Source organism: Brachyhypopomus gauderio, chromosome 2 (assembly GCF_052324685.1).
Source record: "Brachyhypopomus gauderio isolate BG-103 chromosome 2, BGAUD_0.2, whole genome shotgun sequence".
NCBI lineage: Eukaryota > Metazoa > Chordata > Actinopteri > Gymnotiformes > Hypopomidae > Brachyhypopomus > Brachyhypopomus gauderio.
Genome location: NC_135212.1, coordinates 15,143,410 through 15,158,409, shown reverse-complemented (window position 1 = coordinate 15,158,409; position 15,000 = coordinate 15,143,410). Strand labels below are relative to the sequence as shown.

The 15,000-nt window shown below is 46.3% G+C and overlaps 1 protein-coding gene across 5 annotated transcripts in view; it reads right to left on the bottom strand.

The window, feature by feature from the left end:
* The window catches only part of apbb2a (amyloid beta (A4) precursor protein-binding, family B, member 2a), a 41,600-nt gene that overhangs the window by 19,100 nt on the left and 7,500 nt on the right, over positions 1 to 15,000 (bottom strand). For 3 of the 5 annotated variants that reach the window (XM_076988227.1, XM_076988241.1, XM_076988232.1), the window contains 2 exons: positions 14,553 to 14,732; positions 14,265 to 14,392 (listed from right to left, as the gene is read on the bottom strand). In XM_076988227.1, the coding sequence (XP_076844342.1) occupies positions 14,265 to 14,392; positions 14,553 to 14,732 (308 nt within the window). Of the gene's footprint in view, positions 1 to 2,354; positions 3,107 to 3,847; positions 4,004 to 14,264; positions 14,393 to 14,552; positions 14,733 to 15,000 lie in introns of those variants that run through there. The other 2 variants (XM_076988248.1, XM_076988258.1) reach the window with 2 other exon arrangements.

The window sequence follows — 15,000 nt, the reverse complement described above, 5'->3', positions numbered from 1 at the left end:
GGTTCTTCACATCTACCCATCATCACCATTGCCAGCTGGCCATTCCTCCTTAAAATGAGTTATTTTTTTTACCTTTAGTTATTTTTCAAACAACCACTGATGTCCTGTTTTTTTACACAGACGTTACTAAAAACAACATAAGCGTCATTTAGGCCTATATACACAATTAACTTCCCAGAGCACTGGCAGATTCCACTGCTGGTGCTGTGACCACTCAGTCATTACTGTTCAGATAACCAGCAGGGAAACACCAGCACTGCAACCACAGTGTGAATATGAATGTTGGGAGATGTAGTTTATATGGGAGATGTAGTTTATATGGGAGATGTAGTTTATATGGGAGATGTAGGTTATATGGGAGATGTAGTTTATATGGGAGATGTAGGTTATATGGGAGATGTAGTTTATATGGGAGATGTAGTTTATATGGGAGATGTAGGTTATATGGGAGATGTAGTTTATATGGGAGATGTAGGTTATATGGGAGATGTAGGTTATATGGGAGATGTAGTTTATATGGGAGATGTAGGTTATATGGGAGATGTAGTTTATATGGGAGATGTAGTTTATATGGGAGATGTAGGTTATATGGGAGATGTAGGTTATATGGGAGATGTAGTTTATATGGGAGATGTAGGTTATATGGGAGATGTAGTTTATATGGGAGATGTAGGTTATATGGGAGATGTAGTTTATATGGGAGATGTAGTTTATATGGGAGATGTAGGTTATATGGGAGATGTAGGTTATATGGGAGATGTAGTTTATATGGGAGATGTAGGTTATATGGGAGATGTAGTTTATATGGGAGATGTAGGTTATATGGGAGATGTAGTTTATATGGGAGATGTAGGTTATATGGGGAACAGACCCAACACCAGCAGTGTGTACTGAATACACACACTGAGCATGCTCAGATACTGAGTACACACACACACACACACACACACACACACACACACACACTGAGCATGCTCAGATACTGAGTACACACACAGCGCATAAGACACTCGACCGCATGACCAGTCTGTAAGCGAAAGTCAGAAAGCAGTGCGGAGATGATCAGTGCAAGAAGAGAGGAGAGAGGGGGAGAGAGAGAGAGAGAGAGAGAGAGAGAGAGAGAGAGAGAGATGGAGGGAGAGAGGGAGGGAGGGAGAAAGAGGATCAGTTCCCAGTTGGGAGCCTTGTCTTAAGACTCATATTAGCATGTGTGTGTGTGTGTGTGTGTGTGTGTGTGTGTGTGTGTGTGTGTGTGTGTGTGTTAAAGGGCAGGGTGGAGGTGGGTGGGGGGGTCCTCTGCATTTGTGCTGCATTGTATTTGAGTTTTCTGCAGTTTACCATTAATAGCTTAAGGCTATATATTAGGATATAATAATCCTGCAAAGGCTTAAGGGGTGTGTGTGTGTGTGTGTGTGTGTGTGTGTGTGTGTGTGTGTGTGTGTGTGTGTGTGTGTGTGTGTGTGTGTGTGTTAGCTATCAACAGGCACACACACACACCCCAAATTCTACTGACTAGAGTCTTTCTCAGGTCAGATTTATAGACTATTAGATAAAGAATGAGGGTACAGGAGAAAGCCATTCATCAGATAGAGAGATATACAGAAAAAGAGCAAGATCAAGAGAAAGAAGGAGAGATGGAAAGAGAGAGAGAGAGAGAGAGAATCTGCAGAATAAAAGAGACAGAAAAGACCCCTCCCTTTCATCCTACAGAGCTACAGTATGTGTGTGTGTGTGTGTGTGTGTGTGTGTGTGTGTGTGTGTGTGTGTGTGTGTGTGTGTGTGTGTGTGTGTGTGTGTGTGAAAAAGGTAGTGGCTTCTGAAAATGAAAAGGTTAATGACATGACTACACTAATCACAAAACCACAGCCAGACACCACTCTTGAAGGGGCAACACAACCAGGAACCACAGCCAGACCCCACTCTTAAAGGGGCAACAGAATTGCCTCCCCGCCCACTCCTGACACTGCCCTCTCTTAGTGAGCAGTCTTCACTACGGGTCGCTGAATGTGGCCTGACCCGCCTCCACATGTCCAGAACACCCAACCGCGCTCGTGTAGATCGGATCACTGGACCTGTAATGTTGGCTGGTTTCACTCCTTTAAGAGGTTTAATCTCCTCGTATTCTTGTCAAATTTCTGTAGGTTTATATGTAATTCATGTCCTGTTACACTGCAATTTCCTTCAAGATCAAAGTTTCTCTGCCTCTATCTATGGGAGATACTGTACACACACACACACACAACACACACACACACACACACGCATATACACACTCCAAATTACAGTAAGAAGCAGGTCAATCTGAAACAGGCACACACACACACACACACACACACACAGAAAACACTAATTACCAAAGAATATGAATCCCAGACCAGTCTTTCCCTCAGGTAAATGGGTAAACAGGATGCTAAGTTGACTCTGCTGCACCAAAGCAGCCAGTCTTCAGATGTTACTGGAAGTCTCCAGCCTGAGTTGCTTCTGGGAGGTGTGGAGATGCTTCTCTCTGTTGGGAGGGTTCGTACTCAGAGTAGATTTACAGCTCAGAACTACGAAATCTCCATCAGACAGAAAGCATGAAAGAGGCTTTAGATTTCTGGAGAAAAAAGCAATGCAGAGTGAAGGATTGTGGGAGCTGTCAAAGACCACTTCAGAAATACAAATAGAGATGGCCGCCACAGCTTACAGTAAGAGGGGCAGCACTGTGTAACATCAGGTGGGGAAACAGGACAAAGGGACCATGAAGGACACAGAATGACAGACAGACTACAGACAAACCGAGTGATAAGGAGACCAACAGCAAGACCAACAGATAGACTGAGAGATACACTGACAGAGACACAACAACTGACAGGGAGACCAACTGACCCACAGAGAGACATCAACTGATAGGGAGACAGTCAAAAGACCACATAGCAACAGCATAGCAAGTTCTGTAGAACTGTGTGTGAGACCGAGAGAGACAGACACTCAGAGAGACAGACAGAGAGAGAGACAGAGAGAGAAACAGAGACAGAGAGGGGCAGTAGGGTCAATAATCTAGAGAAGGTGGAGGTGGCTGGAGTTTTGACCATTTCACCATCTCTACACTTCTATACTTCTACTCCTCTCCACATCTATACCTCTCCACCTCTCCTCCCTCTCTTTTTCCCTCTCTCATTTTTAATTGGTTCAGTATTTGTAGTTTTTCCACCACGGTGTTCCACCATGTTCCTCCACCTGGTTGAGCAGTTGGACACATGAAAAAAAAACTAGAGTAAAAAGAAAAACTGCACTGCCCCAGTCAGGGGCTTTTCAACCCCCCCAATCCTGCCCCTGCCTTTCTACCCCCCCCCCCCCCCCCCCCAATCCTGCCCCTGCCTTTCTACCCCTCTCACACACACACACACACACACACACACAGATGCACAATGCAAAGTTCAGACTTCTTACAAATACATGATTAAAAAACATTTTTTTTGCTATTTTACACACACACACACACACACACACACACACACACACACACACACACACACACACACACACACACACACACACACACACACCCTTGCAAACACACACTAAAGAGTCATCAAACAGGACTGCAGCGCAGGAGTAGAAGCAACTTAAAGAAAGCTCAGTGAGACAGAGAGAGGCAGAGGGATAGACAGAGAGGCAGACAGGCAGAGGGATAGACACAATGAGTGAGAGTAACAATCCAACAGATTCAGGAGGATGGGAGGATGGGAGGATGCCTGCCGATGGATACAGAGAGGGATAAAGTGACATGGAGGCGTGGAGACGCAGGCGTGTAGGTGAAGGTGTAGATGGAGGTGGAGGTGTAGTTGGAGGATCTCGTACTCACACTCTCATCCCCTTCAGCGCTGCTCGGCTCTCTGGGTCATTACTCCCATCGCTGTGGCGACCAGCGCTCCCACACAAACACGCACACTGCGCTTTTCTCACACCTCTTCCTCTCTCCTCCTCTTCACAACCTCCTCCCTCACCCCCTCTCTCTCTCTCTCTCTCCTCCCTCACCCCTCTCTCTCTCCTCTCTTCTCTTCCTCTCTTCCTCTTCACAACCTCCTCCCTCACCCCCTCTCTCTCTCCCTCTTCCCTCACCCACTCTCTCCTCCCTCACCCCTCTCTCTCTCCTCCCTTCTCTTCCTCTCGCTTCCTCTTCACAACCTCCTCCCTCACCCCCCCTCTCTCTCTCCTCCCTCACCCCCTCTCTCTCCTCCCTTCTCTTCCTCTCTCTTCCTCTTCACAACCTCCTCCCTCACCCCCCCTCTCTCTCCCCTCCCTCTCCCCTCTCTCTCCTCCCTTCTCTTCCTCTCTCTACCCCCTCTCCCTCTTTCTCTACCCTCTATCTCTCCTTCTCTCTCTTACTCTCTATCCCTGGATGAGGCACCCACAGCTCTCAGCGCACTGAGCCTGCCCCATCTCTCTCTCTCCTTCTCTCTCTCTCTTTCTCTCTCCTTCTATCTTACTCTCCACTCTACCCATGTTCTGCATCACCTGACTCTTTCACTCCCTCACTCTGTTCCCTTCTTCTCCTCTCTCCCTCCCTCTTTCTCCCTCCCTCCCTCCCTCTCTCTCTCTTTATCCCTCTCTCCCTCTTTCTCTTTCTCCAGCTTCCATTTCTCACTCGTGTTCAATCTCTGACATTGTTCGTTTCACATCTTCATTTTCCATTTATGTAAAGCACTTTCTCTCTCTCTTTATCTCTCTCTCCTCTCCCCCTATCTCTCTATTTATCTCTCCTCTATGTCTCTCTCTTTATCTCTCCCACTATCTCTCTCTCTTTATCTCTCTCTCATTTCCCTCCAATCTTTGCTGAGGAGTGTTTCAGACATGCACATGCAAATTTAGACATGCACACAAAAAGCAAATGTTCTATACAATGACCTCAAATTACAACTACACCATGAACTCCACCTGTCCAGGACTCACTCAAACTGACCACAAGTGTGTGTCTGCAGTAATGAGTGTGTGTGTGTGCGTGCATGTGTGTGTGTGTGTGTGTAAAGAGCAGAACACACACCACTCCAAGGCCACGCCCAAACATGCTTCTTTCATCAGACCCTCCTTCCTTCATCATAGCTGCTTGTGTGTGTGTGTGTGTGTGGTGTGTGTGTGTGTGTGTGTGTGTGGTGTGCATGTGCTGAGAGAACTATTACAGTATTTAATAATATCAGATATACTAAGCTCTGTTATATTATATATATATATATATATATATATATATATATATATATATATATATATATATATATAACACTCTCTCTCTCTCTCATATATGAGAGAGAGAGAGAGAGAGACCTCTGCAGTATAGGACTGAGATAACCTCAGTGATGAATGTGATAAACTGTCTCTGAAACCATCAACCATGAAAGACCCAAATCTCAGCGCTGAACTCACGGGTCAGAAGTTCCTTCAATCGCTGGCAGAAAATGAAATGTCTGACACGCATGTGGATTCACGACCAGCTGTCACTTTGCACGACGCAGTGGTGGCAGTATCAGCCCCAAGAGGGAGAGTGTCTGCTATGTTATACCTCATACATGAGGAAGAAAGGGTCTTCCTCAAAGTCTTCCACATCAGCCTGCTCAGTCTTGCCAGAAGAAAATTAATTTATTGTTCTTGAAATGGTTCTCCTTTCCAAGCTCTCTATCTATCTATCTATCTATCTATCTATCTATCTATCTATCTATCTATCTATCTATCTATCTATCTATCTATCTATCTATCTATCTATCTATCTATCTATCTATCAGTGATGCAATGGTGAATCTAGATGACTACATCTGCCTGGAAGAAAGCCTCAATCTTCTCAGAACTGCAGATTCTCAACAGCCTCATAGTCACAGGTGTAGTCACAGGTGTAGTCACAGGTGTAGTTATGTAGTAGTGGTGGGGTGGGTGGGGTAAGCATTGTCCCACCCAAAGTTGAAATGAAACCCATGGCAACCTGATCCAGTCTCAGCTGCCCTTTGCTCTGGAGTGGTGAACAGTACCAGAAATGACAGAACAGCAGAACACAGGCGACATTATCAGCCTGTCGCCACCATGCAGCTCACAACACTCAAATCGTTTTCTACAGCACCCTCTGCTGGTCAATACAAATACTGCAAGCTGAAACCTCGGTTTACGCCCAAGGAAAAATGAGATAATCCAGTTTACCGGTACCTGATGGATTGGACTGAACAGACCCACGTAGAGAGAGGAAGTGAGGATATCAGATCTTTTGGCTACATTTCTTGACTTAAATGTTTGTCTTCTTTACAGATGCCTGGCGTGTTGTGTCTATCCTAGACAGTGACCACAGCAGGTCTGTTGCAGGTCTGTTGCAGGTCTGATCGATTGTAGCATATGCATTTTCATATCGCGTTCTGTCAATTTATTGAGACAAGAAATCATTTGATTTCAAGAAATCAACTAATTGTAGTTGGCAATAACACCACCTAGTCCTGCAGACACCACCTTGTCCTGCAGAGACACCACTCGGTACAAGAGACACCTCTCTGTACATGAAGAGATGTCTGTACATGCCAGTTCTGTTTAACATTAGTATTACACGAACAACAGACTCAGTCTCCAAACTTCCAAAAGTCATGGGAGAAAGTTCTGTGGTCATATGAGACCAAAATAGAACTTTTTGGTCTTAATTCCACTCGCCGTATTTGGAGCACAAAGTACCTTCCCAAAAACACCATCACTACTGTGAAGCACTGGGGGTGGAAGCATCATGCTTTGGGGGTTTTTTCTGCACATGGGACAGGACGACTGTACTGTATTAAGGTATTGGGAGATTTTAGGGAACAACCTCCTTCCCTCAGTTAGAGCATTGAAGATGGTTCGTGGCTGGGTCTTTCAACATGACAATGACCCAAAGCACACAGTCTGCATAACCAAGGAGTGGCTCTGTAAGAAGCTTATCAAGGTTCTGGAGTGGCCTAGCCAGTCTCCAGACCTAAACCCTATAGAAAATCTTTGGAGGGAGCTCAAACTCTGTGTTTCTCAGCGACAGCCTAGAATCCTGACTAATCTGGAGAAGATCTGTGTAGAGGTCAGTGTGCAAACCTGGTGAAAACTGCAGGAAACGATTGACCTCTATAATTGCAAACAAAGGCTACTGTACCAAATATTAACATTGATTTTCACAGGTGTTCAAATGCTTTTTTGCAGCAGTATCACATAATTTAATTATTATTTAATAAATTATTTATCTCCAAGTGGGAGAACTTGAAAACTCGCAGGGTGTTCAAATACTTATTTTCTTCACTGATTTCTGCCCTTTTACTTAGAGCAGCTATTTTAGTTGTAGTTCTCAAGAAGAGAGAAGAGAGTTTAACCTATTACATTTAGTTTGATATATTTTCTGTCAGAATTTGTCACAGTAAAAGTCTTGACATCCACTGGATAACACCCAGGATTTTACTCCATCAAAATGAACAATCTCAGTTTGGTTCCAATAACCATGGCTGTAACATTTTAATGACATATTTACCTGTAAAATTTTAAAAACTGTAATATGTGCACCGTGTCAGACAGAAATGTTATGAAGTTTGATTCTCTGAGAGGAGAGTTATGGCTGTTAATTGGTTTCAGCTGAATAACCTTCGATCTGTCGAATGCAAAAGCACACATAACTGCAGAGAATGTTTACACAGTGCCTCAGTTTATGTAGTAATCATACGCAGGATTAATCCTACACGAGAGAGGCAGACAGACACACTGAGATGCTAAAACCTCCCCCTGCTTTCTGTGTTGGTCTCCTTTTCTTTCTTTCCCTCACAAAACCACACAAACGAATGAGTGTATGCCCTGCTTCTCTCCGACATGTTTTTTCCATTACCATAGAAACAGAACACCCAAGACCTGGTGGACGTGAGAACAGCTCTGCATGAGTGCGTGAGGGACGTGAAAACAGCACGAGCGTGTAAGGGATGTGAGAACAGGTTTGCACAAGCACGTGAGGGATGAGATGTGAGAACAGCTCTGCACTAGTCTCAAAGATAAACAAACAAACACACTAGTTCACTTTGGTTCTCAGCAACAGAGATGAATTTCAGCTGTGCCCTTTCTGCGGTCCCTCAAACACAAGGGCCCATCTTCCTAGCACCCTGGCCAATCATGTATTTGCATGATTGTACCAGAGATGATGCTCCATGCTTCTGATTGGCTGATAAGAACAGGGAGAGAAAGCTGGTCCCTGCAGTACTGGCCTGAATGTCAAGGGCAGGATCTCGTTTCTGAAATTGCTGCCTCTTCAATTTCTCTGTCCTAGCACATCCAACCTGGAAACCGATCACACTATGATCTGTAAGGACATATCAGTTCTTTAAATGTTCTCGTAGGAATCCAGGAATCCATGACACAAGAGGCCCTCAGAGTGAAGAAAGACAAAGGCATCTTATGTGGAGATACATGTATGTGTATATATATACATACTCACTGGCCACTTTATTAGGTACACCTGTCCAACTGCTCATTAACGCTAATGTCGAATCAGCCAATCACATGACAGCAACTCAATGCATTTAGGCATGTAGACATGACCAAGACGATCTGCTGCAGTTCAAACAGAGCATCAGAATGGGGAAGAAAGGTGATTTATTTATTTATTTATTTATATAGCGCTTTTCACAACACACGTTGTCACAAAGCAGCTTTACAATCGTATGGGTCCAGATCCCTAATGAGCAAGCCAAAAGCGACAGTGGTGAGGAAAAACTCCCTATAGGGTGGGGATTAGGAAGAAACCTCGGGAGGACCAAGACTCAAAAGGGAACCCATCCTCCATTGGGCGGCCCGTTAGCACAAGTCCGTGGTCTCAGGGTGGTTCTACAGTTCCACAGTAATAGTTAAGTATATAGTAATAGTAATAGTTCTTGTTCCCCGGTCAACTAGTCACAGTCCCTTTGGGACTTAACTTAATTTAAGTGACTTTGAACGTGGCATGGTTGTTGGTGCCAGACGGGCTGGTGTGAATATTTCAGAAACTGCAGATCTACTGGGATTTTCACACACAACCATGTGTGAACATCAATTCACTGTACCTGAATGACCTCCACAGTCATCAGATCTCAATCCAATGGAGCACCTTTGGGATGGGGTGGAACGGGAGATTCGCATCATGGATGTGCAGCTGACAAATCTGCAGCAACTACGTGATGCTATCATGTCAATATGGACCAGACTCTCTGAGGAATGTTCCCAGTACCTTGTTGAATCTGCCACGAAGGATTAAGAAAGTTCTGAATGCAAAAGGGGGTCCAACCCGATACTAGCAAGGTGTACCTAAGCATTTTATTTTATTTATTTGATGTATATTGACGTAATTGTTCCATTTTGGTTTTTCAGAGATGTTTGATTTGATGTGTAGCAGTAAAAATTTTATGAAATTCTTTTATGATTTTATCTGAGATAAAATTGATATCTCAGAGCCTCTCAACATGCCAATGCACCATGACAGCTGTCTAGTCAGCTCTGATTGGTGTTCTTCTTGTCACGTTGAGGACCCCGGCCCCTCCCTTTTGGGCGTGTGTATACGTTGTCCATGTGCTTTGTCTGCGTCAGTGTATATTCGTGGTTGGGGTTATGTCGTGTGATTAATAAGGCTCACCTCTGACTTGTTTCGTAATCACGTGGGGTTAATGTGGTTTGTCTATTTAATGTGCGCTCGCGCAGTGTCCTGTGCTCGTCGTTGTCTAAGTCTACACGTTTTGTGTCAAGTGTATCTGTTCCTCGTGCGCTATTGCACAACATTCGTATTCACATTAAAGTGACGTCTGCTGAAGCAAGGATTTGTGTCTCGTCCTTGACGCCGCACCCATCGTCACAGAACGACGAGCCTTCCGAGACACAAAAGGGATGCCAGGCTACAAGCCGAAGCTGAAGAAGGGGAAGAAACCCTGCAAGCGGCATCACCGCTCTTCTTCCTCTCCTCCACGCCACAAAGCCCCGCCGACTCTGGCACAGCTGATGCAGGACCCCGAGTGTGCCTACCTGCTGTGCGCGGCTCGGGAGACCTCCATACCCGAGCTGGCAGAGGAATACCGCAGGACAGCTGCTCGGGTATGGGAGGAGCGACACCCCTCTCCTTCTCGGGAGCTATCGCCCCTGCGGGTGGGCGTCCTCGAGCTGGAGGAAGACCCTCCCGGTCGAGAGGAGGGCTCCTCCCCGTGCCAGGAGGCGACGCCCATGCAGGAACAGCTGGAGAGGGACCCTGTGTGCGCTTCCCAGCTGTCTGCGGCGCGTGAGTGCACGGACCCGGAGATGGCGGAGATGCCCTCTCGCCTCCGAGGGTGGGCGCCTGCACGATCGGCGCTACCGCGTCAACTCCGGAGGAGGAGTTTGGAGAGGAGGACTCTGAGGAGGAGGAGCAGGAGGACGAGGTAGAGGACTACTCCCCGTCTATAGGCGACGCCTCCACCATAGACTACGGTGGAGAAGGGGAGGAGGACTACCCTCCATCTATAGGCGACGCCTCCACCGTCGACTACGGGGAGGAGTCGGAGGAGGAGTCGGAGGAAGAAGATTACCTCCCTCCGCCCGTAGGTCCCTCTACCACCGTAGGGAAAGGCGGGGAAGATCACCCCGATGACGACGATAGGGAGGAGGAGTACGGAGATTACCCTCCGTCCGAGGGCTCGTACACTGAGGAGGAAGAGGAGAGCCCTCCCCCCTCGGAACCGTCGGCCGAGAAGGTTAAAGGGAGGTGGACCCCGTCCTCTACTCGCTCTAGTGGAGAGACCATGGACTGCTCCCGGGGTGGCAGCCCGGAGCAGCCCATGAGCTGGAGCCAGGACAGTGAGGCGACGGACATGGAAGTGGAAGCGCCCACTGTCAACTCCAGAGGACAGTCGTGGAGCGAGGTGGACGTGCCATACAGCCAGCTGGGGGGAGAGTACGCCAGCCGCGCTGCACCGGGCGCGTCCGCCAGCCGCGCTGCGCCCGGTGGTGGGTATGCAGCAGGGGCAGGAGGAGCACCGCCCACCGCAGCGCCTGCAGCACCAGTAGCTCCCGGTCTCTCTCCCCTACTCGCCCTTCTCCTGGCGCGCAGCCTGGCACCTATGTCGTGTGTGTGTGTTCCTGTAATCGTAAGTCTGCCCGTATGTTTACCAAACCCCTTTTTCCCTCTCGTTCCTCTATGTGTTAATGTGCCCGTGTGTGTGTTCGTGTCCGTTCCGTTTAATGTGTCAAACGTTTTTTCCCCGGTCTTCCCAGGGGGGGTGTGCTAGGCAATTCGGGACGGACGCTTCGCCAAGGGCAGTCACCTCCCAGACGCAGGACTGAGCGCGTCGGATCCGCCCATCGTCGTGGGTTCGGGGCACTCGGTCCTGTTGGCACCCCGGACGGGTAGTGCCCTTGGAGGGGGCGTCTGTCACGTTGAGGACCCCGGCCCCTCCCTTTTGGGCGTGTGTATATGTAGTCCACGTGCTTTGTCTGCGTCAGTGTATATTCGTGGTTGGGGTTATGTCGTGTGATTAATAAGTCTCACCTGTGACTTGTCTCATAATCACGTGGGGCTAATGTGGTTTATCTATTTAATGTGCGCTCGCGCAATGTCCTGTGCTCATCGTTGTCTAAGTCTACACGTTTTGTGTCAAGTGTATCTGTTCCTCGTGCGCTATTGCGCAACATTCCTATTCACATTAAAGTGACGTCTGCTGAAGCAAGGATTTGTGTCTCGTCCTTGACGTCGCACCCATCGTCACACTTCTCCCCAATTGGTCATGAGGAGCTTATTTCATTGGTGTAATCTGCTAAGCCCTCCACATGCATACTAGATGCCATACCAACCCATCTACTTAAAGAATTACTGCATAGCAATGTATCAAATCAAATCAAATCAAAGTTTATTTGTATAGCACTTTTCACAACACATGTTGTCACAAAGCGCTTAACATGTAGAACCTTTGCTTACCATAATTAACTATTCTTTGAGCCTGAGCTACATTCCCAGTTCATTTAAACTTGCAGTCATCAAGCCGCTAATTAAAAAACCCGGTCTTAACCCTCAGGAACTGTCCAACTATAGGCCAATCTCTAATCTGTCATTCATATCCAAAATTTTTGAGAAAGCAGTTTCTTCACAACTCTCTTCCTTTTTACAGACAGAACATGTCTCATGTTCATGAGTAATTTCAATCAGGATTTATACACCATCACAGCACTGAAACAGCTCTTACTAAAGTACTGAACGATCTCTTAATATCCTCTGATAAAGGACACATTTCTTTTCTCATACTGCTAGACCTCAGTGCTGCTTTTGACACCATTGATCATAATATTCTACTTACTAGGCTGGAGACACTCATTGGCATAAGAGGTCAAGCACTCTCCTGGTTCAGGTCCTACCTGACAGATCGTTACCAATTTGTACTAGTAAATAACGAATCCTCAGAGCATTCTAAGGTAAAATAAGGATACTCAGTTGTATATATCTTCTAATCCAGATGATCTCACTACTACTCTCAAGATTGAGAACTGCGTCCAGGACATTAAAAACTGGATGGTGTCTAATTTTCTTCAACTAAATTCCGATAAGACTGAGGTGCTGATTCTTGGGCCTAAACAGTCCATAGAGAAGCTACAACTTGTAGAAAATGCTGCAGCTAGAGTCCTAACTAAGGCTAGAAAATTCAATCATATTAGTCCCACTTTCGCTGGCTTCCAATTAAATATCGAATTGAATTTAAAATTTTAACCTGTTAACCTATAAGGTGTTAAATGGTTTTGCTCCCAATATCCGAGTGAACTCATTGCTTACTACAGCCCATCTCGCCCTTTGCGCTCCCAAAATGCTGGATTTCTATTAGTTCCAAAAATTTTTAAGACTACAGCCGGAGTCAGTGCTTTCTCCTATAAAGCCCCTCAATTATGGAATAGCCTTCCAGCTCCAATACGAGATTCTGAAACAGTTCCAATCTTTATATCTAGAATTAAGACTCACCTATTTAATCAAGCCTTCAGCTAATATTCCCCTTGTAAGGTGTAGGGGCTCGGGGGCTCCCAGACGTTGAGACTTTTGGTAATCTGAGATGTTGATGCTGTCATCCAGCTGTGTCATGGTATCACTCTTGTTGTGACAATGACTTGACTGGAAAGCAATGTCTCAGTGAGCCCTCATGACTGTGGTCACCTCTGAACCCCTCCCTTTAGTTATGCTGCTATAGATTAGCCTGCCGGAGCCACATGCTAATCACTGGCACATGAGCTATGTATGTTTAAATCAATGGTGGTTTAAATTGATATCCACACACTCAACCTGTATTGTCTATCTTTTTTGAATGCTTCTACCCAAGACGATTGCATGCAAGCACCTACAAGCACCTGGGAGATGGTCTGGCTTGCCGATGGATGTATTGATGCCGGGGTTGGATGTGCTATTGCCGCAAGAGGACGTGCTGATGCTAGCTCCTACCTGAGGCTCACCATCTGCACCGAAGGGACTGTGACTACTTGGACCAAGAACCATAACCTATAACTGTAGAACCACCTTTTGTCCACAAATACGGACTTGTGCTAACAGGCCGCCCAATGGAGGATGGGTTCCCTTTTGAGTCTTGGTCCTCCCGAGGTTTCTTCCTATTCCCCACCATCATAGGGAGTTTTTCCTCGCCACTGTCGCCTTTGCCTTGCTCATTGGGGATCTGGACCCATACAATTGTAAAGCTGCTTTGTGACGTGTTGTAAAAAGCGCTATATAAATAAATTTGACTTTGACTTTGATGTTCATGTTTGTAAATGAAAATTAAGTGTGTCTGAATTCAGGTTCATGTGCCTGTGTCAGCATAAATCAACCATTGCTATGGTACGTGTGTGCGGGGTTAAAACAATGTTTTTGGGGTTCAGCAGATCTGTAAAAGCCCAGTGACAGATTCTCCAACTGAGGATCGCACATGACAGTGATGAGAGTAAACTAGGACATCTCAGAAAATGTGTTTAGCGCTGAGTCCTTGAGTGTTTTCCCTGTTTCTTTAGTGAGAGGACCCAGGAGGTGAGGACAGGACGAACAGTTAAGGGTCAAGAAGCAGCACAACGGATATTTTCTCATGGGCACTACAACAGCTGTGTCAAGAGAGACAGCTATGAGACAGAAACAGCTATGAGAGAGAGACAGCTATGAGACAGAAACAGCTATGAGAGAGAGACAGCTATGAGACAGAAACAGCTATGAGAGAGAGACAGCTATGAGAGAGAGACAGCTGTATAAAACACCAGTATACAGCAGCTCTTTGACCACAGATCTAACCTTTGACACTCAAACTCACCTGCTGTGGTCCCGCCCAACACCCCACACACGGATGCTACTGATTGGCTGGGAATGAAAAAGGGTGTGATCTATGGGGTCGATCAGGGTCAGGGTAGCGTTCTGCAGCACCAGAAGCATTGCTTTTCCCTGAAAGACAGTAAAAGATTACACTTTGAGATCTCTAATACGCGATCATTTAAAATTAATATTGTACATAATTTAAATACACAAATTAATAAAATACACATTCTGTAGAACATTCCAATAATACATTTCTATCTTGTTTTTGAACAGGTCTTTTCTCTACCTCTTCTCTCCCATGCATGCTCTCTCTCTCTCTCTCTCTCCGGCGCAGTGTGGTTGTGGAGGAGGGCGTGTCCGGCCGCCGGAGGAGTCTGATACACTCACTGAGCACAGTGCTGCTCCTAGACGACACAAGGTCAGCCTCAAAAACCTCTGTCCAGCCCAGAGAGTGTACACGGAAGACCTGCACACACACACACACACACACACACACACACACACACACACACACACACACACACACACACACGCACACGCACACGCACACACACACACACACATACACACACATACACACACATACACACACACACACACATACGCGCACACACACACATACGCGCACACACCTCAGACTGCATTCACCCAATAGTACAAGAACATGCACTTGATGGCAATGATGTTGGAGTGGAGGAGTAAGAGAGAAGGGGAACGTTTCTCAGGACTAAAGG